This window comes from Mesoplodon densirostris, chromosome 3, assembly GCF_025265405.1.
Source record: "Mesoplodon densirostris isolate mMesDen1 chromosome 3, mMesDen1 primary haplotype, whole genome shotgun sequence".
Classification (NCBI taxonomy): domain Eukaryota; kingdom Metazoa; phylum Chordata; class Mammalia; order Artiodactyla; family Ziphiidae; genus Mesoplodon; species Mesoplodon densirostris.
In genome coordinates this window covers 12,121,694-12,148,276 of record NC_082663.1, presented here as the reverse complement: position 1 = coordinate 12,148,276, position 26,583 = coordinate 12,121,694, and the positions used below count along the sequence as shown (strand labels likewise).

At 41.9% G+C, this 26,583-nt stretch overlaps 1 protein-coding gene across 1 annotated transcript in view; it reads left to right on the top strand.

Annotated features, from left to right (window-relative positions):
- Positions 1 to 26,583, top strand: part of DNAH5 (dynein axonemal heavy chain 5) — a 276,356-nt gene that overhangs the window by 29,706 nt on the left and 220,067 nt on the right. The window contains exons 2-3 of the mRNA XM_060092732.1: positions 23,665 to 23,799; positions 26,296 to 26,380. Coding sequence (XP_059948715.1) covers positions 23,665 to 23,799; positions 26,296 to 26,380 — 220 coding nt within the window. The remainder of the gene's footprint in view (positions 1 to 23,664; positions 23,800 to 26,295; positions 26,381 to 26,583) is intronic.

The following is a 26,583-nucleotide window of genomic DNA, read 5'->3' as shown; positions in this document are numbered from 1 at the left end:
CACTGGGCAGTGGGTGTGGGTGAATTATACTTCCAGCCGCTGGATGGCAGCTAACATGCACTAGTAGTCAGCTGTTTCCATATCCCTCTTTCCATAGCTTAGACTGCATCATCTAATGTACCGCATTTGAAAGGAAAAAAGAAAAGACCCCAACATGTAGTATCTCTGGATCAATCTATTTTATTAACCTCCAAACATAAGATTTTAAAGGGCATAAGACTGAAATGCTGTAAATCTTGTAACTGGAATTCTGAAGATTTCTTTTTAAAAAGAAAAAAAAAAGCCTGAGAAGCCTAAGCCTGTTGATTGCAGGCACAGTGCTCCTTTCATGTGTCTACAGATCCATTGTTAATAGTAGAGCTTTACCAACTTGACATTCCCCTGCTAGAAATACTATTGCAACAACAATTCCCTGTAAGGAAAATATTTGTAAACTTTAGCTGATGGCTCTGAGCAATGGTAAGTTCATGTTCAGTATATTGAAATTCACTCTAATGAATAATTCAGTTCACAAAATTCCAGTTTGCAATTCTATCCCATTTGATAATCACTCAGTAAAATGATAATTAAAAAAGAGCACCTGCTTGTATATTTCAGTGCAAGAAAAAAATGTTAGAGTTGATTGTGGTGTAAACCTCAAGCTTCAGTCTAGGCTAATTAAGGAAAGTAGAAATGCAGAATAAATAAGTATGAAGGTTCGTTTGGAGAAGAACGTGGACCCTCATTGGTGAGAGTGGGCGATGGGTGATGTCCTTGCCTAAGGGGGAGGTTTGTAGGAAAGGGAAGGAAATGGCTTGAAGCTCTTTTCTTTCTTCACTGTTGCACATTTTTGGCCAGGACCTCCCCTCCCCTTCAAGTCTTGCTTTTCCCTATATATCAGAATAAAATTTTAATATTTAAACAAGAGTTTTGACCTGATTTTAATGAGATTGAATCTCTATAAGAGTTGAATGGAACTAATTAGAGAAAAATAAAGTCTCAGACTGCTTACCACTTGGAAAACTTTCTACAGGACAAATTTTTGTAACTTAAAAATGTTCTCCATTTCATTAATTTTTTTTTTAAAAGGTCAAATGTAATTCCCCAATGAGGATGACAGTTGGGAGGAAAATCGCCTTCACCTGTAGTTCTTATATTCGTAATTGCCTCACATTTTCTCTTAGGAGACTGCTGTTTTCGACTTTGTGTATTTTCTGGATTAGAAAAGCAATAGATTTTCTCCTATTAGTCTACATCACTCAGTGAATTAACACCTTCAGTTTTTGTGTTTCTGTGCTTTGTTATTATAATGTAATAAGCAATTGGGCACACCATGTTTTCTTCCTTCTGTTGTTTGGCTGAAAAACCCACTGGCCAAACAACACTTCTGTGGTCTGCCTTAGTCTCCTGGTTGATGGTGTGATCCTGATTTGTTTCAAAATGATGCTCAGAATGGCAAGAGAATCGGTGATGATGTGCAAGGGAGCGCGTGAGATTTGGTTGAGAGGTGACCTTCCTTTAGGCTTGAGGTTAAGAAAGGAGGGAGACTGAAGCAGAGGGGGAGGTTAAGAGAGAATGAGGAAGACCCGGATGTAGAAGTTGGGGTCGGCCTCCCTCCGGAAATGGCAGTGATACGAATGTCGGGGTGGTTTCATGGGGAACAGGGAGGCACTGTCTTCCTTCTAGAATTTTCTCTTGGAGCAGATTCACATGTTAACCCTTGGCTTTGGTAAAGGGGGAGGAAATGGAAAAGCAGAAAGTATTTTCTCCTGGCCTGCTCTAGCTCACTTTCAGAACACAACTGGAAGAACATATTTTCCTTTATCTTCTGTTGTGAAAGGAGAATGGTACAGAATTTTTTAGCTTTTTAATTTTTCCCTTTAGTTTTTAAGTGTACTATTGCTCCTACTTTAATTAAGTGATTCAGACTAATTTCAAAACTGCATTTTTTTTTCTTTTTAAATTTTTGGCCACACTGTACAGCTTGCAGGATCTTAGTTCCCCAACCAGGGTTTGAACCCAGGCCCCTGGCAATGAAACCTCAGAGCCCTGACCACCGGACCTCCAGAGAATTCCCTCAAAACTGAGTTTTATGAAAAGTTCTTATCTTTTAAACCTTATTGCATATTAAGGGTATATTTTACACACCTTGACTTGATATCGCAGCCTGGGTTCCAATATACCTTGATAGGTTCTTATAATTTAGTGCTTTATTATTGACTAATTGTGGTTTTGTCACCTTTGCTAGATTATAAACTCTTTATGTCTTATACTTGAATAACATTATGTTGGGTGTATCAGAGAAGCTCAATAAATATAATGGTGGTTGACTTTGATGAGATTAATGAGCTATACTAAAACATTTTCTTAAAATATATAACACTTTTACTTAAATCACACCTAAAATATGGAAATAGGGAAGGAATTATACAACTAGGTTTTATCCTTAGCATTTTTCTTTGCATCTTTGGTTACTTTTAAACAAGAACTTTCCCATATTTTTGATGATGTAATGTTTGAAAGTTAAAACAATACAAAGAAAGTAATTGTTCAGATTAATTTCATGTCAAATACTAAATCACCAGGTAAGGGCTACATTTTCAAAAACCTTGCCTTATCCTGGCCTTCACATTTTCATACCTGGTACATTTATGTCCCCGTAATAATGGACTTAATCAATGGAAGTTTATATATGTAATTAATTGTACCATTTTACTTGGATATTTGAATCTACCTGGGAGCTGCCTTTGAGTACAAGACCCAACATCAACTGTTTTTGGTGGCAGAGTTAGTAACAGAAAAACCAGGGAGCTGGCAATTAAGTAGCAGGAACGAGATGTTGCATTATAAAGCATGGTTAAGTGTACTTATGATAGGAAACACATGTGTATATATTAATATTAATTGGGTGTCCTTTCATCCCCACTCTGTCAGGAAAGTTGTGATGCTGGTTTTGTAAGTCGTAAGCATGAAAACTCATCCTAAAGAAGCTTAGAAAGAACATTTGGGATGCACAGCGTTTAGATAACTTAGTTTTGTTAGCAAGAAAATGAATTTATTCTTTATGTATGCAGTAATGGAGTTTATGTTTCTCTCTGAAATGATATTTTCACACTTTTGTTGTTGAAGGAAACGGCAGTATTTGAGATTTGCCTTGTGAAACCTATAGGCAGTAATGACATTTATTACAAATTATGTTACAGTCTTTAAGAAGGGTGAAGTCTAGAAAATATGAACAGGTAAATAAACTGGGTTATTTTTGTCTTCATTGGCAAAATAAATTTCGCCCTCTTGGTAGCAGAGTAACTTATTTGTAACTGTAGGTTGTTTGGGGTCTAAAGACCTAATTAGCTCCTGGATGAGGTTATAAATGGGACTGTTCATTCACTTAATGAGCAGTGCAAAGATCCAGAAACACAGCTGTGATGCAGACAGATCCATTCTTGACCTCTTAGAGTTTGCAGTGGTATTGGTGGAGGTCAGAGGTCACCAAAAGCAAAGCATCTGAGCCTCCCCTCGAACTCAGACCTTCTCTCAGCTGCTTTCTTTCTGAAGTGATAATTCTTGGCTCTGACTGGACACATCTTCCTTTGATGTCTCCCCAAGTTTACCCTTAAGCTTTTCAAAGAGAGACAAAACATTCTTTCGAGAAATTACTGCTTGGTTTCAGATACATGGATTTTCTGTATCTGATCACGTTCTTGTAATCAAAAGTTTTTCTGCCTCACGAATCAATGTGTCTCATTTTACTGCCAGACACCTTGGCATGGGTATGAGTGCTAACCACTGGTGTTTATAAGTATGTCTTGGTTATTTTCATGGGTTTTTATTTATGATAAATATCATATTAAATGAGGGTTTGCAAAGTCAAGCTATCATACATTGGGAAGTTCCCCGTGATGGTGGCTAATTAGTGTGCTTCTGATGGGGTGATATTAGAAGCCCTGGGAGGTGTTCTTCTTTATTGCTTTTAGAAGATGTATCTTGAGTGAATCAACTAATCATCTCTAATATTAGGGTTTGATTTTTTTTTTTTTTTTTTGGTACACGGGCCTCTTACTGTTGTGGCCTTTCCCATTGCGGAGCACAGGCTCCGGACGCGCAGGCTCAGCGGCCATGGCTCATGGGCCCAGCCGCTCCACGGCATGTGGGATCCTCCCGGACCGGGGCACGAACCCGCGTCCCCTGCATCGGCAGGCAGACTCTCAACCACTGCGCCACCAGGGAAGCCCAGGGTTTGATTTTTACACTGAATGACATTTGACTTCATTCTCTCAAGGAAAGGAACACGATTTTGAGATTACCATTTCATGACATTTGAGCACAAGAGAAAAGCAAAGAGCAGCCAGATGCAGGATTAAGTAAGAATTTTGATGTTTGCTGGTGAAACTGATTCTCTACTTTTTTCTTTCCCTGTTTAATAAAACAAGCACAACTATGATAACAGCAGATAGCCCTTAAAATGGTCCTCCAGCACACCTTGGGCCCCTGATCCTCATCCTGCAGCTGTAGTCTTGGGTTCCTGGAGGGTTGTCTGTGTCTGTTGGCGAGTCAGAGAGAGCAGGCGGATGGGCGCTGAGGGACTTCTCAGTATTATTCACTGGTCCCCAACGTCTTCAGTACCAGAGGTCAGATCTGGGGATGGGCAGTGACTTATGTAATGAAATATAGTTTTCCCCTAAATAAATACCTGATAAACTAACTCAGAACCAAAAAAGATGGAATACAAGTTGGAGTTTCTGTTGTTTTATATTCAGGAAAATGATCCTGCCTTGGTGCCTTCGAAAGCCCATGTGCGGAACAGTGGCAACTAAAAGGTAACACAAAGGTAAAGACCATTTGTGTCTGCTGCTTTTAGAAAGCAAGAGCTATCACTTAATAAGGACTCGCTTCATATCTCTCTAATTAATACTGGTCTTATATTTGTTTGAACCTTGGATTTCGGAAAACACATGTAATTAAGGCATAGGATCATTCCCAAGCTGTTGCTTCTCCTTTAGATTATAACTACAAACAAGATTCTAGTTAAAGAAATATTATTTTTCTCAGTTGTGTGTGAAATAATGCTAAGATTTCGGTCTTAAACAAAGAGCAAGTGGGATAACTGATCTGGAAAGGATTAATATGAAAAATTATAACCATGCTGAGCAGCCAACCCAAAAGCAGGATACTGGCTGGACTTATTACCATGGACTCCGTGATTTGCAGCCAAAATTTGATTGCCATATCTTCATTCGGAGCCCCTGAGCTTGTGTTTTGGTTTGGGAGGAGAATCTTATAAAGCATTACAGCTTTATTTTTTTATTTTTTAAAATTTTTATTGAAATGTTGATTAACAATGTTGTGTTAGTTTCAGGTGTACAGCAAAGTGACTTGGTCATACATATACATCTCTATTCTTTTTTAGATTCTTTTCCATTATAGGTTATTATAAGATATTGAGTATAGTTCCCTGTGCTATACAGTAGGTCCTTGTTGGCTATCTGTTTTATATATAGTAGTGTGTGTATTTTAATCCCAAACTCCTAATTTATCCCTTCTCCCCTTTCCCCTTTGGTAACCATAAGTTTGTTTTCTGTGTCTGTGAGTCTATTTCTGTTTTGTAAATAAGTTCATTTGTATCATTTTTTTAGATTCCACATATTAGCGATATCATATGATATTTGTCTTTTTCAGTCTGACTTACTTCGTATGATAAGCTCTAGGTCCATCTATATTGCTGCAAATGGCATTATTTCATTCTTTTTTTATGGCTGAGTAATTCCATTGAAAGCACTATAGCTTTATACACAAAGAACAAGTGTCATGGTCCAGGGGATGTCATTTGTTCAAAATTGGGCATCTAGAATGGGAAAAAATTCCTATGGGGAAAACAATAATATCAAAGATGTTACAGCATTGTACCGTTAAAGTGATCAGCCTCATTTCAGATGATTCCAATGATATCATCATTTTTTCAATGTTTTGTATGCCACGTTGTAAGATTGTATGTGTAAAATTCATGTTAAGATAATGTTTCGATTACTTTAAGATGCTGTGTGCTTGGGATCCAAGTGGCAGAGATCACTCACTTAGTTCCTGCATCTTGCTTAGAGCTGGACAGTACTTGTAAGATCATCTGGCCACCTACCGTATATTGTTCATGGGGAAAATGGGGCCAGTATGGCTGGTGGTTTATCAACATCACACAACCACCTAGTATGTGGGAGTCAAGATCAAAAGCATTCCTTCCCAAAGCCAGGACAACACTGTTTCTATGAATATGTTGAAGTGTCACCAGGGGGAAGACAAGAAGTCAGAAGGTTGTTCCTGAGATTTTCTTGATATGTATATACCCCTCTCCCAGTGCCAAAAATTCCTAATTCTTACACTTTCTGCTTGAAAGGTACTATACAAAATAACACCTGGAATGTGCTTTTAGCATCGAGCATCTCTCTTTCTTCAATGTATACCTGCAGAACTTGGATGTTCTGTTTAGTGTATGCTTTACTCTAAATGCATCAGCTTTCTGTACCATCCTCTGGGATTTCACCTGTGTTTCCTCCTTCCTCTCTTGAATTTTGGCAGATGAGGCTTTCAGAAAACTTATGTATTTTTTTTGCTTTTGCTGTGCAATTTCAACTCATGGAAATGGTGGCAAAACCAACAAACCACACCACTTAATTTAAGCTTTCAAGAATGTTTTTGAGAGGAAGCAGCTCAAATAATTATTGAATTCATATATGATTGGCTCTCGTATTCTCTTTTAATTATGAGTTTTTCCTTTCTATTATGAATTTAGAAATAAAGAAAAAGGTGCTGGTTGTTTTTGGTCTTTCATATACTGACCTTCACGTTTTCAAGATGAAAAGACCAATAGGAAGAGCAAAGAACCAGAGCTTTATTTCCATTTCTTTAGACATCTCGTCTTCAACATGCACGCTTTCTCTAAACTCCCCCATTCCTGTTGAGTTATTATGATTCTTCACTTTACCAAGCTTGATAAAATGGAATCACCTTGGACAAATGTGTCTACTTCCCCCATTACCAATTGTCCAGTTCCATGTCTCTGTTCCTTCCCACTCGTTCAACCAGGATTTCTATATAGGAGTGGCTCAGGGGTGGCAAAGTGGTGGATGGGATAAGAGGACTTGCCTTTTTTAATTTACTTGTTTGTTTTTGAGTGGCTTGGGTGACCACTGCCTCCGCCCCTCCGTCAAATCCTTTATTTCCTCGTGCCTAGGATTCTGACTTCAATCTTTCTTTACTCCTGTCCTTCAGCATAATCTTCCTAATCAAGAGTTTCATCAGCTTATTCTTCAGTGACTCCCTAATGCCAGCAAAGGCCAGTGCCATAGGTTGACACCCACAGTTCAGCCTCCACATACCTTTCAGAGATGAATCACTCATGTTTCTTCATAACTGCAGCACGAGAAAGGCTTTTTTTTTTTTTTTTTTTTTTTTTTTTTTTTTTTTGTGGTACGCGGGCCTCTCACTGTTGTGGCCTCTCCCGTTGCGGAGCACAGGCTCTGGACGCGCAGGCTCAGCGGCCATGGCTCACGGGCCCAGCCGCTCCGCGGCATGTGGGATCCTCCCGGACTGGGGCACGAACCCGTGTCCCCTGCATCAGCAGGCGGACTCTCAACCACTGCACCACCAGGGAAGCCCAGAAAGGCTTTCTTTTGAACTCCAACCTCTGTGCTTTGCTGGTGATATTTTCCCCCTATGTTATACCCTACCTCTTCCTGTTTGAATCTTACTGTTCTTCAGAGCTTGACTTAAATCCTACCTTCTCCAAGAAGTTTTCTTTGATCATTAGATATCATAAAACTGTATTTCATCTGATCTAAGCCATTATCAGATAAAAGACACACCACTGGTTCCTTCACCCCTAAGAAAAATAACTGTCGGTTCATCTAGGATGCACTGCTTTCTTAGAACTTTATTTATTTTAATCGAAAAAAGCTCTTTCAGACTTAATTAAACATAGATTAAAAAAATTGTATGTCATCCTCGTGCATCCATACAAAAATAGGTGCAATGAATAGGTTAAGAAATTTCTAAAACTTCTTCACATTCAGGGTCTGACTCTCCTGGGATTTTCTTTCCGTCGACTGTCATTCATTCTGTAAATTGTGATGCTTGTGTTTTCTTGATCTTCCCAGAAGGTGTCAGTGGAAGATTTTCAGAAAACAACTAGGACACACATTCCTCCCTCAAATGGATCTTCAGTAGTTTGTTGACTGTGATATTGAGGTGCTGCAGTGGCCTTGTCATGCTGTCCGGAGTGCCACTGAGTCTGTGCAAACTCTGGCAATGACAACTATGTCATGATTGCTGTTGACCAACAGTTATCAGGGTGCATAGCAGGTGCACCCAGTTTCAATACGGTAAAAAGTGCAAAAAAATGTGCACCTCAGAATGGATGAAATACGGTACTTTCTCATCCCACTGAACTCATTTACCATTTTTATATGCTGCCCCTGTATCGTTGTTTACAAAGCCATTAAACTGATGAATGTGTTTAATTCTGGGCGTCGGTAGGACATTTAGAAGTAGAAACCTATGAAAAATGTGTAGATGGTAACCAGTGAAACCTGGATCTACCCTTTCTCTTAGGACGTATTAGGAAATCAAGAGCAAAATTTCCAGATAGCTCTAGATTGGGTTAGGTTAAATTCCTTGGGAGTTCATACCCTACATTGGTATTGTCACTAATTGTAGTCATAACTGTTTTGCAAATAAAAAATATAGTCATCTTTTTCATGTATTATGTGCCTGTGAGGATCCAGGGGTTTTACATATATTTAAATCAGCACAAGTCTGTTAGGCAGGTGGCTTTCTTTCTGATGTACCATTTAGGAAACAAAAGCTCTGATGTCCTATAGCTAAAAGAGGACAGAGCTGGGATTTAAATCCAGGTGTGCCTGACCCCAGTGCTTGCAATTTTTTATTATACCACATGGCATAGGTTGTGCATATAGGGCTGCAAGGCCCAAGCCAGGTAACTCTTCGTAATTTAGGAATGAGTTCAGGAAATTTCACACTTTGGAATGTAAGCATAAAATGGCAATAATTCAAAACACAGATCCGAGTGAAGCTTGCTCACACTTTTCTTTTTTTATGGCACTTTCCACAATTTGTAATCATATTTTATTTATAATTATGTATGCATTTATATTTATTTATTTTATATCTTCCCCCAGTGAAGACAGGGACGTTGGCTTTTCATTGGTTCGGAGATGTACATTTTTCACATTTTAACATCTGTGAATTCAGAATGCAGCTTAAAATTGAGGTTGTATTTAAGTGTAATGGACAGCATTTGATGTTTTTCTCTTTGAGTGTTCTATAAAATAACTATGCATCTTACAGTTAATATTTTTTAGTGCCTGACTAAGTGTGTGTTTTGGTTCGCTTAGTATGTAGTACAGTGCCTGGCCCCATAAAAGATACTCACATTTGTTGAATGAATGAATGCGTGAATGAATGAAAGTGAAACTTTAAACTTCGCCTGAAGGTACTTGAATTTCTGGATGAAGTCTCCTGCCTACCTGAGGCCCATTGTCCGCTCTTGTTTTCTCGTTATGTCTGACTCAAGATTTGGGAATGACCAATAGTCTCAGCCTGAAACAGTGCATCATCCACAAAGATGGGGCTGGAGGTCTCCTCAGTTTAAAAGTTCCTGTAGGAGGAGTCTTGCCCGCTGAAGCTGTTGCCTGGTGGAAACTACTCACAGGAAAACCCTCTTGGGTCTCCCTCTGAGCATTGTTTGATGACTCTTCTCCAATGGCCAGAAACCAATTTTATTGCAGGCTGGCAATTAAGGGCAGGCGGTCAGATGCAGATTCAGGCTTGTGCTTTGCTTTGTTTGTGCTGCTTAATGACAATTCTCACGGAGCTTCCTTTACTCAAGGGGATTCCTTAAGATACCTACTGCCTCTGCCTTGCCCACTCTGAGGCTGAAATTCAGCCACAGGGGTTGAAGACTTTGCAGTTTACTGCGAAGCCTCGAGAGAGCTATGGTGACGCCTGACAAACACAGAATGAATGCCATCAGCCATCTGTGTAAGTCTTCCCAGAAAGTAACTCTTCCCAAGAAGGAGGGTTGTAAATGGGCTGCTGATGAAATGAGGATGGTGCCTAAAATACCATTAGGGAAGCTCCAATGTCAATGTGACTAATGAAAGAGAATGGATGATATAATGAATTGTGACCTCTGTCCTGAGGTCATGTGTTGACACAGGATTCTTGGGACTGACACTTAGATGCTGAACAAGGAGGGTGAGAAAATTCTGCGATTTGCTGGTGACCTTTCAACACTGCACAGAGGAGAATGACTGCTAGTCTAGATACTGTCTTCATTCATCATTAGAACAGAAAACAGCTGCTTACTAATACCCAGAGGCTGATTTAAAAAGTATTCCATAAACAAACTCTAACTTCCTGTGCTCTGGCGCTTTGTTTACCAAACAATATTTAGGTCTAAATGCTATGTCTCTGTTAACTCTACATATGGAGACCACGCCCTAATATTGGCTGTTGAGCAGGTGAATTTCCCAAGTTCACGTGCCAAATTAGCATCCAAATTAGTGGTAGGTGTCAATACCAGATTAGCATCCTGGCTTTCAAATCAGTCTCTTGTGAGGTTAATTAGCAGGATATTGGTGGCATGGGTTCCCTATTTCCTGTTTTATCCTTGGATGACCTGATTGGATTTGAGTTCCTGAAACTTGAACTTCAAGGACTAAATCCTGGATTCAACATGCCCAACCTTACACGTCCTGCCTTTTATTCATTTTTTTTTCAGTTGATTGTATTGAGCACTCAGCCCTTTCAATCTTTTTTTTTAAAATTTTATTTATTTATTATCTTCGGCTGCGTTGGGTCTTTGTTGCTGTGCATGGGGTTTCTCTAGTTGCGGCGAGCAGGGGCTACTCTTCGTTGTGGTGCACAGGCTTCTCATTGTGGCGGCTTTTCTCGTTGTGGAGCACGGGCTCTAGGTGCGTGGGCTTCATTAGTTGTGGCACACGGGCTCAGTAGTTGTGGCTCACCGGCTCTAGAGCGCAGGCTCAGTAGTTGTGGCGCACGGGCTTAGTTTTCTCTGCGGCATGTGAGATCTTCCCGGACCAGGGCTCAAACCCGTGTCCCCTGCATTGGCAGGTGGATTCTTAACCACTGAGCCACAGGGAAGCCCCTTTTATTCATCTTGATGAGATAAATCACACAGACTAGATCTCTCAAGTCACACTGCCTATGATTTCCCATCATATCTTTTTTTTTTTTTGCGGTACATGGGCCTCTCACTGTTGTGGCCTCTCCTGCTGCGGAGCACATGCTCCAGACGCACAGGCTCAGCGGCCACGGCTCACGGGCCCAGCCGCTCCACGGCATGTGGGATCTTCCCGGACTGGGGCACGAACCCGTGTCCCCTGCATCGGCAGTTGGACTCTCAACCACTGCGCCACCAGGGAAGCCCCCCCATCATATCTTTACAGTAAGGATGATCAAGATGTTTAGTCAAAAAGAATAAATGACCTTGGTTTATTTGTATGTACAACTGTGTGAGCGCAAGTGATCTACAGACATCATTTTCTATTTACATGTGAAATAGGCTGCTTGTTCTTTATGGGGAGAAAATGGCTCATTTGGGTTACAGTCCGCCATCTGATGGCCACAGCCACAATGCTGGTAGTTAACCACACAGTTGTTTAGACAAAGACAGACTGAATTTCTTGTACAACTTATTCAGAGCTGTGGCTTCTCTGCTTTCTATTTTGATATAGTTTAAAGTTACTCACTGTTCAAAGAAATGATTCAAATATCTCCGTTGACTCCAAGTTTACTGTTGGGCAGTGTATAGAATTAAATGAACATCAGAGGTTGTGTTGCAACTCAGCAGTTCAAATGCTTTGATTGGTTGATAAGCATGAATGAGAGGCACAGTTACACTGTATAGCAGGTAAACGGTATTACCCTAACAACACAAGGCTTTGGAACAGAGGAGAGGGCAAAGGGGAGGGGCTGTAGAAGGAAAACATGGAGAGTATAGGTGCGCTTTTAATTTTTATTCCGTGTATATGGTGACTAATACCTTCAAATTAGACACGGAAATGTGAACTTCTGGTCCTCCAAAGGACTTTTCATTTGAAAGCCTGTTGGATGATGAGTAGGGCTCCCAGGAGTTAGCAGATCATTCTGGAAGAGTCCATAAGCTGAGCAGATTGCTGTGATGTTTAGGATCTGTAGGAGACAGTTCTGGAAGCAGAGCGTCACCTGTGTTTTAACGGTAAGGAGTTGCTGTTTGTAAGCTTGCACGTGTGTCTTGGATCATCATCTCTCGCACCTGTGTGCAAAAAACCTTAAAAAATTTCAAAGCTATATTCAGATGAATTTGTGAGAAACAGTTTGTCTACTAATTTTTGGATAGCCCATAAGGCTCTATGTTGATATTTCAAATTTAAAAAAAAGGGGAGTGCACGTTTAGGCTTCTCTGCCCATTGCCACATAAACTAGAACTACTTGTAGAAAGACAGGCTTCAGCTTTTGAGATGATGCTTGCCTGATGGGAAGAAACCCATTCAGAGTGCTTTGGTGACTGCATTCTCCCAGACCTGTAAGCTTTTGTTGGTGATGAGAGATAATTAAGGCAGATTCTAGGCTGCAAGTTTTCTAAGCCTTTTGAAATGACACCCCTCTCCGCCTCCTAAAGGCCCAGAAATGTGGTCACAGATCATGAGATGCAAGGATGTGCCTTTGGAGTCACACTGAAGAATGAGCTTCCCTAGCCTAGGACTCATCAGCCGCTTTTGATTACGCAGATGCATAAAGAGATGTTTGGAGCCTCTTCCACGGCTGATCAATGTCAGAAGAAAATGGAGGGTTCTCCAGAACTCTGTTCTCAACATTGAGGCCTGCTTCCCCAGGGCTTGATTGCTGTATCTTTTATGCGTCCCCAGCAGCCAGATGATCCTGGCCAGTCTTGCAGCCTGCTTTTCCACCACAAGACACAGGAATGCTGTCTCTGCATTTCCTAAGCACTCTGCCACCAGCCACCCTCCACTTCCCCTCGCCCCACCATTCTGACGCATCCTTCTCAAGGTCAACACCTCCCAGCCAAGCCCTTGAACTCGTTTGGCTGCAAGCGCTTATTCTTTAAGACCGAATGCAAATGTCACCTCCTCTGAGAAGCCTCCCTGACACTTTGAGGAGGTGGCAGGGGCTCCCTTCCCTAGGCCCTCTCAGTGCTTTGCTCCTCTGGCTGCTAGAGCCCTCGTCACATCACTGCAGTGAAATGACACTTGTCTACTTGTGATTCCCTGGAGGACAGGGATGATGCTTCCTTCATTTTTAAATAGCCTTCTGGTAACACAGAATCTGGTACTAAATACACCTTAATTTATGCTTGTGCAATCAGTTGGATGAATTAAGCTTTTCACATGTCTGAATGTGTTTCCAATTCTTCATTTCACTTTTCCATGCTTCAATACCAAGTCTAAAAAATTAAAATTGCTGATAAAATCTCAAGTATAATTAATGAATTAGATTCTTTTTCGGCACGAATGACCTTCTGGGAGTATGTTTTTTGGAAGTTTCTATATATTTAGGATGCTGGCTCTGTTCACCCCCCTGATGTATGATGTTAACAGAATTACCGTAATACTGTTGCAGTGTATTATGTAAATAATTACACATTTTTTTGTTTAGTGCATTGATTTGACAATTCATTAAATTATAACTTTGTCATCTAAAATAATCAATGAGAAAGAATCCAAAACCACTTAACATACAAACTATAAATCTGTATATTTAACCTTAGTTTGGAAATATTACTGTCATGATGCCATATTATAATTAGGTTATTATAATATAATAATTGACTGTATTCAGAATACACATCCAAATAAACCGTAAGCTCTCTGGGTTTAGAAAAGTCAAGCCATATATCCTTTCTGTTGTGTAATAAACACATGCTTTTCAATGAAAAAGCTTGAAATAATTCTGTATATATTGACTCACTTATGTACAAAAATATGGCTCAGATATGATGTCTGCCTTCGTTTTTGCTTTTCTCTTTGATGAAGAGGGCTCAGTACCAACTTCCAAGCATACAATGTACATGAATTCCAGACTTATGGATTTTGTTTCTCTTTCTTTCCCTAAAATTAAACTGAAATATATAATTTTGCTGGTTGACTTTGTTGACCTTTAGAAAAAAAACACTTGAAAGATTTATGACAGTCCTTTTGGCCTAAATTCACCTAATTGCAAATCTAGTTTTGAAATGGAGACAAGTTTTCTCCCTGCTGCTGGAATGTATATCACATGTTTCATGATGTATTGATGCTAGGGAATACCGTTGCTCCTTGAATTTCAGATTGCCAGGCTTCTCTAAACAGTGATTCTCGCAGTGGGGCTAGAGACTGACGGGGGAGAGAGGGCGGCTCCTTTCCCTACTGAGAAACTCCCCAGGGAGGGGCCATTGTTGCCCTGCGGGTGCACGGTAGAAGCCAAGACAAGGAAAGACCCTTTGCTCTCAGATATGTTTTGAAAGCTGAAAGGCTGTCAGTGTTGTTATTCTTTGGCAAAATAGCCAAACCGGTTTCAGAATCCTCTTAATCAGGCCCAGACATGTTTGGCCCTGTGAACACATTTCACATGCACAGGTCAAAACAACTTCCCTGGAGCATTGGGAGGTGAGTGAATGGCTCTAGGATGTAGCTGTGGGGAGGGGACAGGTGCTGCTTTTTAGTGCCCAGGTGAGGGCTTCTGAACCTGAAGGAGTCAATGCCCCATGGGGCCACCTCGTACTTACCCCACAGCCGGACCCCGGGAGGATGTGACTCTAGGTGCAGATCCGTCCATTCTGCTAGTCTCTGCTGAGCGCCTACTTCGTGCCGGGTGCTGCGCTTCACAGTACAGTGGGGCAGGGCACATCCGGGCCTCGTCGGGTGGAGCTGAAACCTGTCCTTCCCGTCAGTGTTTGCACAGCTCTAGTAACGAGAAACAAAAAAGGTCTAGAGTTGCAGGGATCCCAGATTTATGCCCTTGGACTTTCTTGAGCTCCTGCTTCAAGTGAGAACCAGGTAGCACTAGTCAATCATGATCGAGTCATAAAATGCTTTCCGTTGGAGCAGTGTTCTCAGGCTGGGCTGCCACTACAGTCTCCAGGGGGAGCTTCTGAGAAACACCAATGCCAGGTCCCCATGCCGGGCAAGAAGGGTCAGAGTTTCTTGGGAGGCAAAGAATCAGCATTTTAAAGTTCCCAGGTGATTCGGATGAGCATCCGCTGTAAGCACTCTGGTTCATTGTGATCAACAAGGGAGGTTTTGGAATTTCACCCCTGTGCCATATATAATGTGAATGATGACATTATATACGTACTTATTAGCAAATGAGCGAAAACCACTTGAATTATGTGGCCTCTGCTGCCAGAGGGGACTCTTGGAATTCTACGAGAATTTGCTCCTGGTTTTAGAGTAAAACCAGTGTAGGATTGGGGGAAGATGGAATATATGGCCATGTGAAGGCCCACTAAGTCTGGATCAGGTCCAGAAATTTGGGGTGTAGAAAATGGGCTCTAAGTTAGAGTTTGGATAATGTAATATTGGGGGGAGAGGAGGTTGTGGTGAATGGGATACCCCTTTAGCAGGTTCTGGGTCTGCTTGGGTGAAAGATCCTCATATAGTGCAAGGTAAAGAGGGATCTTTTATTTGCTTGGAAAGAATGACCGATAAGGGAGTTGGTAAATGGGGAGATTTAGGGGCCCTGAAAACTCCAGCAAAAATAGACTAGGTTCCAGAGCTTACCCTCAGCACAAAAGAAAATGGATGGCACCCTCTCCGTTTAAGTGCTAGGCTCTGTGCGAGCGAAGGGGAGTGCGTTCCTGTTAAATAAAAGAGGGCTTCACTGTAGCACCTGCCGTGAGTGGATCAGCCAGCGCGGAGTGTCTTCCCTTCCAGGCACCACTTTGCTCAAGTGCTCTTCCTGTGGGAAGGAGGTGTGGTGCTTCCTCTGCAGCTGTGGCCCTTCACCTGGAGAAATGAAACACAAGGCAAGTTAAGACGCGAAAAGTACAGTTAGGAGTTGAGAGTGGCTCAACTGTGGTTTTTCCAGCCAATTAACGAGCAGGTTTGGATGGTCCAGGAAGCATCACAGAGGAGCCTCTCCCAGAGAGGAAACGGGGCCCTGTGGGTTAAAGTGAAAATGCTGGAAGCCAAAAAGGGAGGCTTTTCTTTGTTTGAAGACATGGAAATTGGGTTAACTTTGTGGAGAGGGCTCTTTCATTTGTAGAAATGAGTAGAACTACTTCCCTCAGTTTCTGAAATTCATTTAAATGGGATGGAGGCTAAGTGAGGTTAGTTATACTTGCTGTGAATTGAGGGAGAGCCGTAATCCATACTAATGGTGGAATTTCGTGCAGTGGTTTATGCTGAAGTCATAACAGCACGGAAGACCCAGGAGCTTATTGACTGAATTCTGCACCTGCAGTCATGGACTCACACAGAGCTAGAATAATTTGCACCAGGCCTTAATTACTTGAGAGTGACTTGTAAATGATAAACTTGGTTAATTGTCCCTGGATTAGATATCAGTTGAGGTTTTACTAAGTGCCAGGCACTGTTGTGAGCTCTGGAGATACTGCAAAAATCAAAATAGAAAATATCCCTCCCTGTGGAGCTGATACTCTTGTAGGAATGATGAGATTCAGGTGATATTTATTTTATTTTACCCCTCAGGAGACAAGAAGGATCAGGTTATATACATAGCAGACAAGTGAGTTAAACTAGCCTGGGCCATTTGGATATCTCTCTTAAAAAAAGAAAAAGAAAGACATCTTTTACCGATAACCAGGCATTTTAGCTAGGCCTACACTTGGAGTAATTTTCCCTTCTGCTCATGGATTTGCCCTGATTCATCCACAGCTGGGGAAAATGGAATAAAGTGAAACTAACTGGCCTAAGATGATCAAACCCATGTCCTTGGCCTCTTTGGTACTGTTTCATCAGGTGATTAATTATCTCTGGCCTTGAGATTGATACTGAGAGCCAAAGTGAAATCTGTCTCAGAGGTATTTACTTTGGTGATTTAAGATAAGGAGTTTCAATTGTAATTTGTAGACTCCACATTATTTACAATGATCTCCGGTGGGGATTTAAATCTATGTAATACTCTCCCCTGCTATGTTTGTTACATTGCTATAAGCACACATACACATGAGAGAACAAAACACCCAAATAAAAAAATGGAAATAAATTCACTCAAAAGTAGGCAACAGACTCACATTAAAACAGATCTCTTTCTCACATTCAGATCTGCAACTAGGCTAATCATATTGCCTAGAAAAACTGTTTTTTTTTTTCAACAAAGAAATATATGTATATTTTTTGGCTGTAGAACCTATCCCTTGCCTCACACTCTTTGCTGTGCAAAAGCATCCTATGAAGACATGGTGTGAACAGTATGATAGAGATAAAAGTGAAATTGTCCAGTAATGGGTTGGGCGAAGCAGGGAGCCCAGCCTACTGGCTGCCCACCCAGGCAGGGAGCCTGGGTCCTAGGCACTTCAGGAGGCAAGGATGGGGTGGGGAGTTACCATTTGCTGAGACACAGTAGTGTGGTAGGGGAGCTGGACACAGAGCACGCCAGCTGGAAGCCGGCTGGGCACCAGTCCATCCTGGCACTAAAATGTTACCAGTGTAATTCAGAAAATGGTGTCCGTTAACTCCAGTCTCCATGCACAGATCCTTCTATAACCCATGCAGTGTATATGGGGTCTTCTCCCAAGAGTACTCTAGATAACCCTTGAGTGGAAATTTAGAGAATGTCTGTGGACTATCAGTTTGAATGGATGCCAAATCCTCAGTTGCCTGGGACACCCCATGTCTTGGCCTGGCCCTGCAGACACGCCAGGGCTTGAAGCCCAGCCACACCACTTACTTAGCAGTGTGCTTTTGGGAAAGTTGTTAGTGGTCCATAGTCTTGATTTCCTTGTGTGGAAATAATCATGTCTGCTTCATAGGGCTTTTGTGACAATTAAACCTAAGCACAGTAAGCAAATGATGACTTGCTGATCCATAGATAGCAATGCATCTGGGGCAAAGAGAGCAAAATGTACCCTGACATCTTCAGGAGGGTTGGGGACAAGGGTGTCCTTGCTCAGCCATCAGAGGGTTTCTTAGACCCGACAGCTCCATCCTCCATGCATTTCTCATTGCCAGAGACATGAGTGGGGTGGGCCTGGATCTGAAACAATGCCGCCAACAGGACTGGGCTTTCTAATGGTGGAGGGAGTTTAAGCATTTGTACAACTAAAAAATCATGGTTCATGCACAGTTTACGTACATGAACATGTAGACCTGGGCTTTGGTTCTACAGAGTTAAAGGCAAAGGTTAGTATATTAAAAAAAATTGGAAGGATGGGTTTGTCATGAGAAAAAGTCACAGAGCTTTATTATGAAAGCACATGGCATTGGGTCTTTGTTGGGATTCGCATTTTTAAATCTCAAGTTTCACCCCAGACACCTCCCGATCCAATCAAAAGATCCCAAGAACCAAAACCAACAAACAAAAAACCAAAAAACCCCCCTCAAGTCTCTTGTCTGTATTAACATTTTTTTTTTTGCGGTACGCGGGCCTCTCACTGTTGTGGCCTCTCCTGTTGCGGAGCACAGGCTCCGGATGCGCAGGCTCAGTGGCCATGGCTCACGGGCCCAGCCGCTCCGCGGCATGTGGGATCTTCCCGGACCGGGGCACGAACCCGTGTCCCCTGCATTGGCAGGTGGACTCTCAACCACTGCGCCACCAGGGAAGCCCTGTATTAACTTTTGAACCAATGGGAAGCAGCCCGAATGCTAGAGAAGAAACAGCTTAGCTGTTGCATAGTCCAACACTTTGATTTTAGAGTTGCAGAACCTGAAGCCTGGAATGGTTAAATGACAGATGCAAAGTCTTACAATTAGTGGCAGCCCTGGGTCTGGACCCCACTCTGGCACCAGGGCTCATTTGTGTACATGAAGTTGCCCCATCTTGAGAGCACCACTTGTTTCTTGGGAGGTAGCACATTAGTCCCTGTTTTATCCCAAGATGGTAGTAACATTCCTTGGTACCAAGTTGCAGAAATGTGTTAAATACTGTTCTAGATTTCCTTGGACACTGAATAGGTTTCTGGCCACCCTCCCCACTCTCATCAGTTGGTGCTTGTGCATACAACGCAAAACAATTTAAATGTAATCCTTAAAAAAAAAAAAAGAATTCCATGGTTTGCCTCTTGCCTTTGTCATCCCACTCTGCCCTCCCTCTCCAAGTGTCCTAGATGTTTCAAAGGTGACAGGACAAGCCACCTCCAGCTAGTCATCTGACTGCTTGTTGTTGCAGTTCCCTGGCAGCCAGAAAGCTGCAAGTTTAAGTTTAGGGAGTGACAATGCACTGATCCCATCACCAAATATTTATTTGACCTTATTGACTTTTTGTGGTAGTAAAATAAAAGTCCCTCATTGTACCAGCATACCTTGGTATAAGGCAATGAAAGTTGACATTGATAAACATTGTGCTCTTTCATCTACCTGGCACTGGGGTTGACTTCATATTACTTATCAGGAGATAGAATAGTTTATGTAAGAACATATTCAATGCTTAACGTGCTTTTAAATATAGCTTTGAAAACATTTTCTTTAAAAACACATTGATAACTTGCTTTTATATGTAAAATTGCTTTGGAAGTTTTTTTCATCTGTGATATTTAGGTAAAAATAGAATAACTAGTGTTCTGTTTTAGAGGCCAATCTCTCCTTTCCTCCAGTAGAATGTATAGTTTTTTCCTTTGGAGTCCTGTAAAATCAGGTCATAGGATAATGTGTGGCCATGGCAGAATGTTATAGAAGTTTCTGTATTCTTTGGAAGCCTTCAGTTGGTTTACATCCTGAATTTTCTAGTTCTCTAGTTTTTTTTTTTAATATTTATCTATTTGGCTGTGCTGGGTCTTAGTTGCGGCATGCGGGGTCTAATTCCCTGAGCAGGGATCGAACCTGGAGCCCCTACACTGGGAGCACAGAGTCTTAACAACTGGACCACCAAGGAAGTCCCTGGTTCTATAGCTTTCTAATGTCTTTTTGGCTGCCCAGCATTCGCCATCTTGTTGGTTTGTTGCTGGATTCCTGGCTCCCCTGTTTGCCCACCATGTTTTCAAGTTGCTGAAGACATTTAGTACAAACCCAGAAAGATCACTCTGAGGAAAGCCTTTATTCCTCCCTGCCGAGAGTGTGGAAAACAAAGAACAGGACATTTACCTGGTTTTAGCCACGGTTGAAAAGAGATTTAAATTTACTTCTTTTTGATGTTTATGGAATGTATACTTTGTGTCAAGACCCGTGTGTTGTTTTTTTAGGGAAATGGCAAAAAAGTAGGTAGATAGTTTATTTTTTTTAAACCTTAACCTTGCCCTGCATCCCCACCCCCAAGTGCAACTAATTTGTCTCCCTTCAGTTTTGGAAAAAAGAACATAAATCGCACATGTCTAGCGATTGCCTTTCAATCACTTGGAAATCCCCAACTTTTCCTCTTTACTTTTTCTTAAGTCTTTTGTATCTTAAAAAATTCTCCTTTGACTCTAACTTCCCCTCTTTCTACTAGTAACCACATTTCTTTCCTTTATAGTCAAGTTTCTGGAAGGAATAGTTTATATTCAGTACCTTTATTATTTTTTAAAATTTATTTTTATTGAGGTAACATTAGTTTATAACATTATATAGGTTTCACGTATAGGACTTCCCTGGCGGTCCAGTGGTTAAGACTCTGTGCTTCCAATGCAGGCGGTGGAGGTTCAATCCCTAGTCCAGTAACTAAGATCCCACATGCCATGTGGCATGGCCAAAAAAACAAAACAAAACAAAAAAAACGTGGAGATATTCATTCCATGAATGATTTCTCTTTTACCAATCATTCTTTTCTCAAGTCTGAATCCATTTGTTTTCTGGAATTATTCTAACAAGGACTACTCTGTTACGTACTGCTGCATAACAAACCGTAAGAGAACTAATGGCTTAACTATCTGTTATCAATTATCTATTATCTCTTGACAACTATCTATTATCTCTCTTGATTCTGTGGGTGGCTGGGCTCAGCTGGATGGTTCTTCTGTTTCATGTGGCCTTGGCTGGGTTGCAGTCATCTGTTGGCTTGACTAGGTTGGAATGTCCAAGACAGTTTGAAAGTTGATGCTGCGGTATCAGCTAGGAGATCTTCTGGGCTGTCAGCCAGAATGCCTTGGTTTTTCTCGGTGTGGTCTCTCCATGGGTTTGGACTTCTCATAGCTTGGTGGCTGGGTTCTGAGGGAGCATTCCCAAGTGCAAAGGCAGAAGCCGAAGATCTCTTAGGGACTAGCCTAGGAAGTTTTACAGTCTCACTTCTTCCCACATCCTTTTGGTGAAAACTGGTCACATGGCCAGCCAGATTCAAGAGGAGGGGATATAGAGTCCATTTCTTGATAGGTTAGTGGTACAACCACATTGCAGAAGAGCTGTGAGGGTGCTGCAGTCATCTTGTAAACACAATTACAGGAAAGATCTGGCCCATAATGTCTATTGTGCTGTATTGAGAACCAGCATCTGTCTCTGTCTCTGCAATTTCACCTTGGGCTCCAGATCCACATTCCCAGTGGTCTGTGTGTCCCAGGCTCTGGGAAATGCGGCCACAATCCACTTGCCTGGCCTTCCTGTCTTCAGGCTTGTATCACTCCCATCCACTTTTTTTAAGATTTAATTTTATTTATTTTTGGCTGCGTTGGGTCTTCGTTGCTGCACATGGGCTTTCTCTAGTTGCGGCGAGCAGGGGTTACTCTTCGTTGCGGTGCGTGGGCTTCTCCTTGCTGCGGCTTCTCTTGTTGCAGAGCACGGGTTCTAGGCGTGCGGGCTTCAGTAGTTGCGGCACGTGTGCTCAGTAGTTGTGGCTCGCGGGCTCTAGAGTGCAGGCTCACTAGTTGTGGCGCATGGGCTTCGTTGCTCCATGGCGTGTGGGATCTTCCCGGACCAGGGCTCGAACCTGTGTGCCCTGCATTGGCAGGCAGATTCTTATCCACTGTGCCACCAGGGAAGTCCCTCCAATCCACTTTTTACACTGCTTTCAGAATGACTGATGTTTTGAGGCAGCATGCACAGCTAAACATCTTTCCTGATTTGAAACTCATCAGTGACTCTCCATGGACTTCAGCTAATATTTATACTTTCTAACATGGCCCATAAGATATTTTATGGTCTGACTTTTTTCTCATTTCCTATTATGCCTTTTTCTTTTTTCTTTTTTTTTTTTTTTTTTGGCCTCGCTGCATGGCATGTGGGATCTTAGTTCCCCAACCGGGGATTGAACCTGTGCCCCCTGCAGTGGAAGCACAGAGTCTTAACCACTGGACCGCTAGGGGAGTCCCTCCTATTATGCCTTTCTAGTTATTTTCAGTTCAGCCATCCTGGCTGCCTTGTGGTTTCCAGACTTGCTAAGCTTTCGTATGTCTTTTGGCCTCTGCATGTGCAGAAATGCCTCTATCCCAGCGAGTGTGGCCAACTCTCCTTCAACTCAAGCTCAAGCCACCTCTTCCTGAAACTTTTCCTGTGCCTCCACCCCTCTTCAGCCCTGGGCTAGAAGGGGAATCCTCCCTTCAGCTCCTTCTCTGAAGACCCATTAATGCCCCTGCATAAATCTGATGCCCCTGTAGCAACCATAATGCCATCCCCTCATATTTACATTTTCTGCTTACATTCTGCCAACCAGGCTATGAGTTTTTTTGAGGTCACTGGGTAGTGTTTACCTCTAGAGTGCTTGTACATATTTGAGGTTTAATAACTGTTGACTACAAGAAAGGATCCAGAGGGGCTACCTAGCAGGAGCTACTGGTTAGCATTAAAGATAATGCACTTAATTCAAAAAATGAACTAGAAGTTGAATATCCACCAATGGTAAAATGGTTGATTATGGTACATCCATATTGTTGAATATTTTGCAGCTATTACAGGAGTTGGAATGGTCTGTACTAAACTAAAAAGAAGTCTGTGATGTATTATTAAGGGAAAAATGCATGAAAAAATTTTATACTATATATAAATAGAAATGTGTATGTATGTTTGCATATATTTGTATGGACAGAGCACATATGGAAAGATATGCTTCAAACTGCCAATGTTGGCTACAGTGAACTTGCTTTGTTATTGTAATTAACAGTCAACAGGTAAAAAGTAAGCAATGGTATTCAGAAATTAATTTCAAAACCAGATATGAACCTGTAGACAAACAAGAAACATAGGAGATAGTGTACAAGAATAAGTATTACTTTAGCAGCCTAGGAAATGTTTACAAAAGTGGAGATCTTTTTGATTTTCGTGTGTGTCTGTTGAATGCTTATGTATGCGTAAAATTAAGTCTGTAAAGATTTGGAACAAAATGTTAACGGTAATACTGTCTGGTTGGCAGATGATTTTTATTTCTACTTTTGGCTTATCTGTGTTATGTAATTTCAAAACAATGAGCACATCTTATTTTCATAATAGAAATAACATTATTTCTAAAAACAGAAGACAGTACATAAAAACTGGTACCATTAAGCTGTCTGTTACCTGAATACCCAAGATTTGAAAAAGCAACAGTAGTTTGAAATGATTACAGAATGAATCCATTTGAGAACAGCAGTTGCCACATAACATTTTTCTTCCCTTCTTGTAGCAAAGATTGAAGGAAGAGAAGGAAGCCAAGCGGGCTCGTCTGGATGGGAGACATGACTACTTATTTGGGATTGTAGCTTCCTGTGTGGACCTCAACAAAACTGAAGTGGAGGATGCCATTCTTGAGGGGAATCAGGTGCGACGCATTTGAGTTCTCACTGACTTGATTTGGAGGGCACAGCTGACGTTGTCCTATGGCAGGGTCTGTGCTGGGCCTTAGGGAAGGGTGTCTGTTTCAACATGCTCAGGACCCTATTTTGGCTTGGTATGGGTGGTGGCAGAAAGAGCTTGGGCTCTCCAGCTCTCCATGTTGAATGGGGTATTTAGAATTGACATTTCTGACAGTGATGTCTGTGTCTTTCTACATCCAGTGAAGCTGGGCTCAGGCACCATTTTGGAACCTGAGGTTAGAGAACAGAATCTCATCTCAGCTGCTGATTTATCTTGTTTTTTTTTTTTTTTTTTTCTTTTTTTTGAGTTTATCCTGTTCTAGCCTGGGAGATTGAACTGTGCCATACACTTCTGCTTTGACTTTGATCTGGCAGCTGAATCTGGTTTCTTTTGTTCCTGACCTGACTTCCATCTTCTGCCCTGATATCCCTCCAAAGCCTGGGGCTTTAGATTTAGTTGGTGGGGAAGACCAAAATACAGGAAGATACAATTTCCTGGGCAGGGAGGAAGGCATACCAGGAGCTGTGATGTTTCCTGAAGTTTTTTTGTTTGTTTTGTTTTTTAAACTTTTTAGGCATTAAAAAAGAAATAGGGCTTCCCTGGTGGCGCAGTGGTTGAGAGTCTGCCTGCCGATGCAGGGGACATGGGTTCGTGCCCCGGTCCGGGAAGATCCCACATGCCGCGGAGTGGATGGGCCCGTGAGCCATGGCCGCTGAGCCTGCGCGTCCGGAGCCTGTGCTCCGCAACGGGAGAGGCCACAACAGTGAGAGGCCCGCGTACCGAAAAAAAAAAAAAAAGTAATAAAGAGAAGAAAGGAAGGAAGCCCTTTTTGTTGACAGGGATGTCACAATGTTGATAATACTTTTTAGTGGTAGGCTTGTAAATGTTTGACAACCAGCTCTGGGCAGGGGGAAGGAGGAAGGCACTAGTTTGAGCGTTTCCTGATTCTGTGGTGTAAATATTCCCATCATGGCTGATTCCAGACTACCAACGTGATGTTACTAAACACTGAGCTGGGAAGAGTTGTGGTCAGTTGGCTGTCCCAAGCCTGTACGAGCGAGCTCTAGCCCTCTACTGGCTTTATCCCTTCCTGCAGGGCCACATGGGGAGGGTTAATTGGGGTCAGTGGACCAATTCAGGGTGGATAACATTAAAATAGTTAAACTACAGAATGAATCAATTAGGAGTTGAGGAAATGTCCTTTTCCTTTTTCTCCTCCTCACAGCTGACTTTTATTGAATATTTACCATATGTCAGTCTCTGTTCTGATTTTATCTATTATCGCATTTAATCTTCCTAATACCAGGAAGTAGATAAAATTATTCCCCCCAAAGGAGGCATAGAAGGAGACAAGTTCATACGGCTGATCCAGGCTTGGAGAGACAATTGGATTTGGGATAATGCAGATGGAATAACTGAATAAAAGCTCTGAACTGTAGGAATCCCAAGTCACACTCTATGCCGTATTCAGGACCCAGAAATGTCGGGACCCCGGAAGCTTAAAGACAACATCCTGCATCAGGCTTACTGAGCCAGAGGGTGGGGAGAGGGCAGGGAGGGAGTTTTAAGATTGGCCTTGATGGAAGTAGCTCCCCCATCACATTCTTGGCTTGAAATTTAATCTCAATCAGTGCATCCTCCTCATCCCCATGGCATCCTCAGTCAAGGAAATGTAAGCAAAGAAAGCAGGGCAACTTGCTTTTTCTTATGAATGATGGTTTTTATCTACAACATGGTAGAAATTGAAGGGGGCTTTTTTTTCACACTTAAATTTTCAGGCCATATTTTTTCTGTTAAAAATTTTTATTTTAAACTATGGTAAAATACACGTAAGATTTATCATCTTAACCATTTCTTTTAAGTGTACAGTTCAGTAGTGTTAAGTACATTCATCTTGTGCAACCAATCTACAAAACTCTTTGCATCTTGCAAAACTGAAACTTTTTTTTTTTTCTTTTTCTGTTTGCGGTACGCGGGCCTCTCACTGTTGTGGCTTCTCCCGTTGTGGAGCACAGATTCTGGACGCACAGGCTCAGCGGCCATGGCTCACGGGCCCAGCCGCTCCGCGGCATGTGGGATCTTCCCGGACTGGGGCACGAACCCGTGTCCCCTGCATCGGCAGGCGGACTCTCAACCACTGTGCCACCAGGGAAGCCCAACAGTCATCTATACTTATATCTGCCTTTAACAGCTCAGCACTTTAGGAAATCAGCCAATATGGAGAGACAGTCTTTTTCAAATGTGTGTATGCCACAAATATTTTTATGATTAATCAAAGCACTTCTGTGAATTTAGTCTTTACTATGGTAAGATATTTAGTCTTTCATGGTTTTATGTTAAAAAGATATAATCCTTTCTATATGGTTTGCTGAAGCCCTATGCAGATAAGAAAGATGACATTAACCGCTGATTTAAATGTGGTTTCTGATTCAGTCATTACTTTGCCTTTCCTTTTTCCCAGATTGAAAGAATCGATCAGCTTTTTGCTGGTGGAGGTCTTCGTCACCTCATGTTTTACTATCAGGATGTGGAGGTAGTGGAAACAGGTATTTAAATTTGATGTGACACAACCCAGAAATGTGTTGTTAGATTGATCCAAGTATGGCATGAAGCAGGAGGCCACTGGGAGCACTGACCACTTTTACCTTGGGGGGTGGGACAGGTGGGGAGTGGTGAGGTGTGGTGGGTGAAGCCCAGTGGAACAGGTTCTGTTTTCACCCCAAGCAAAGGACAGATGGTGGTGGGTATG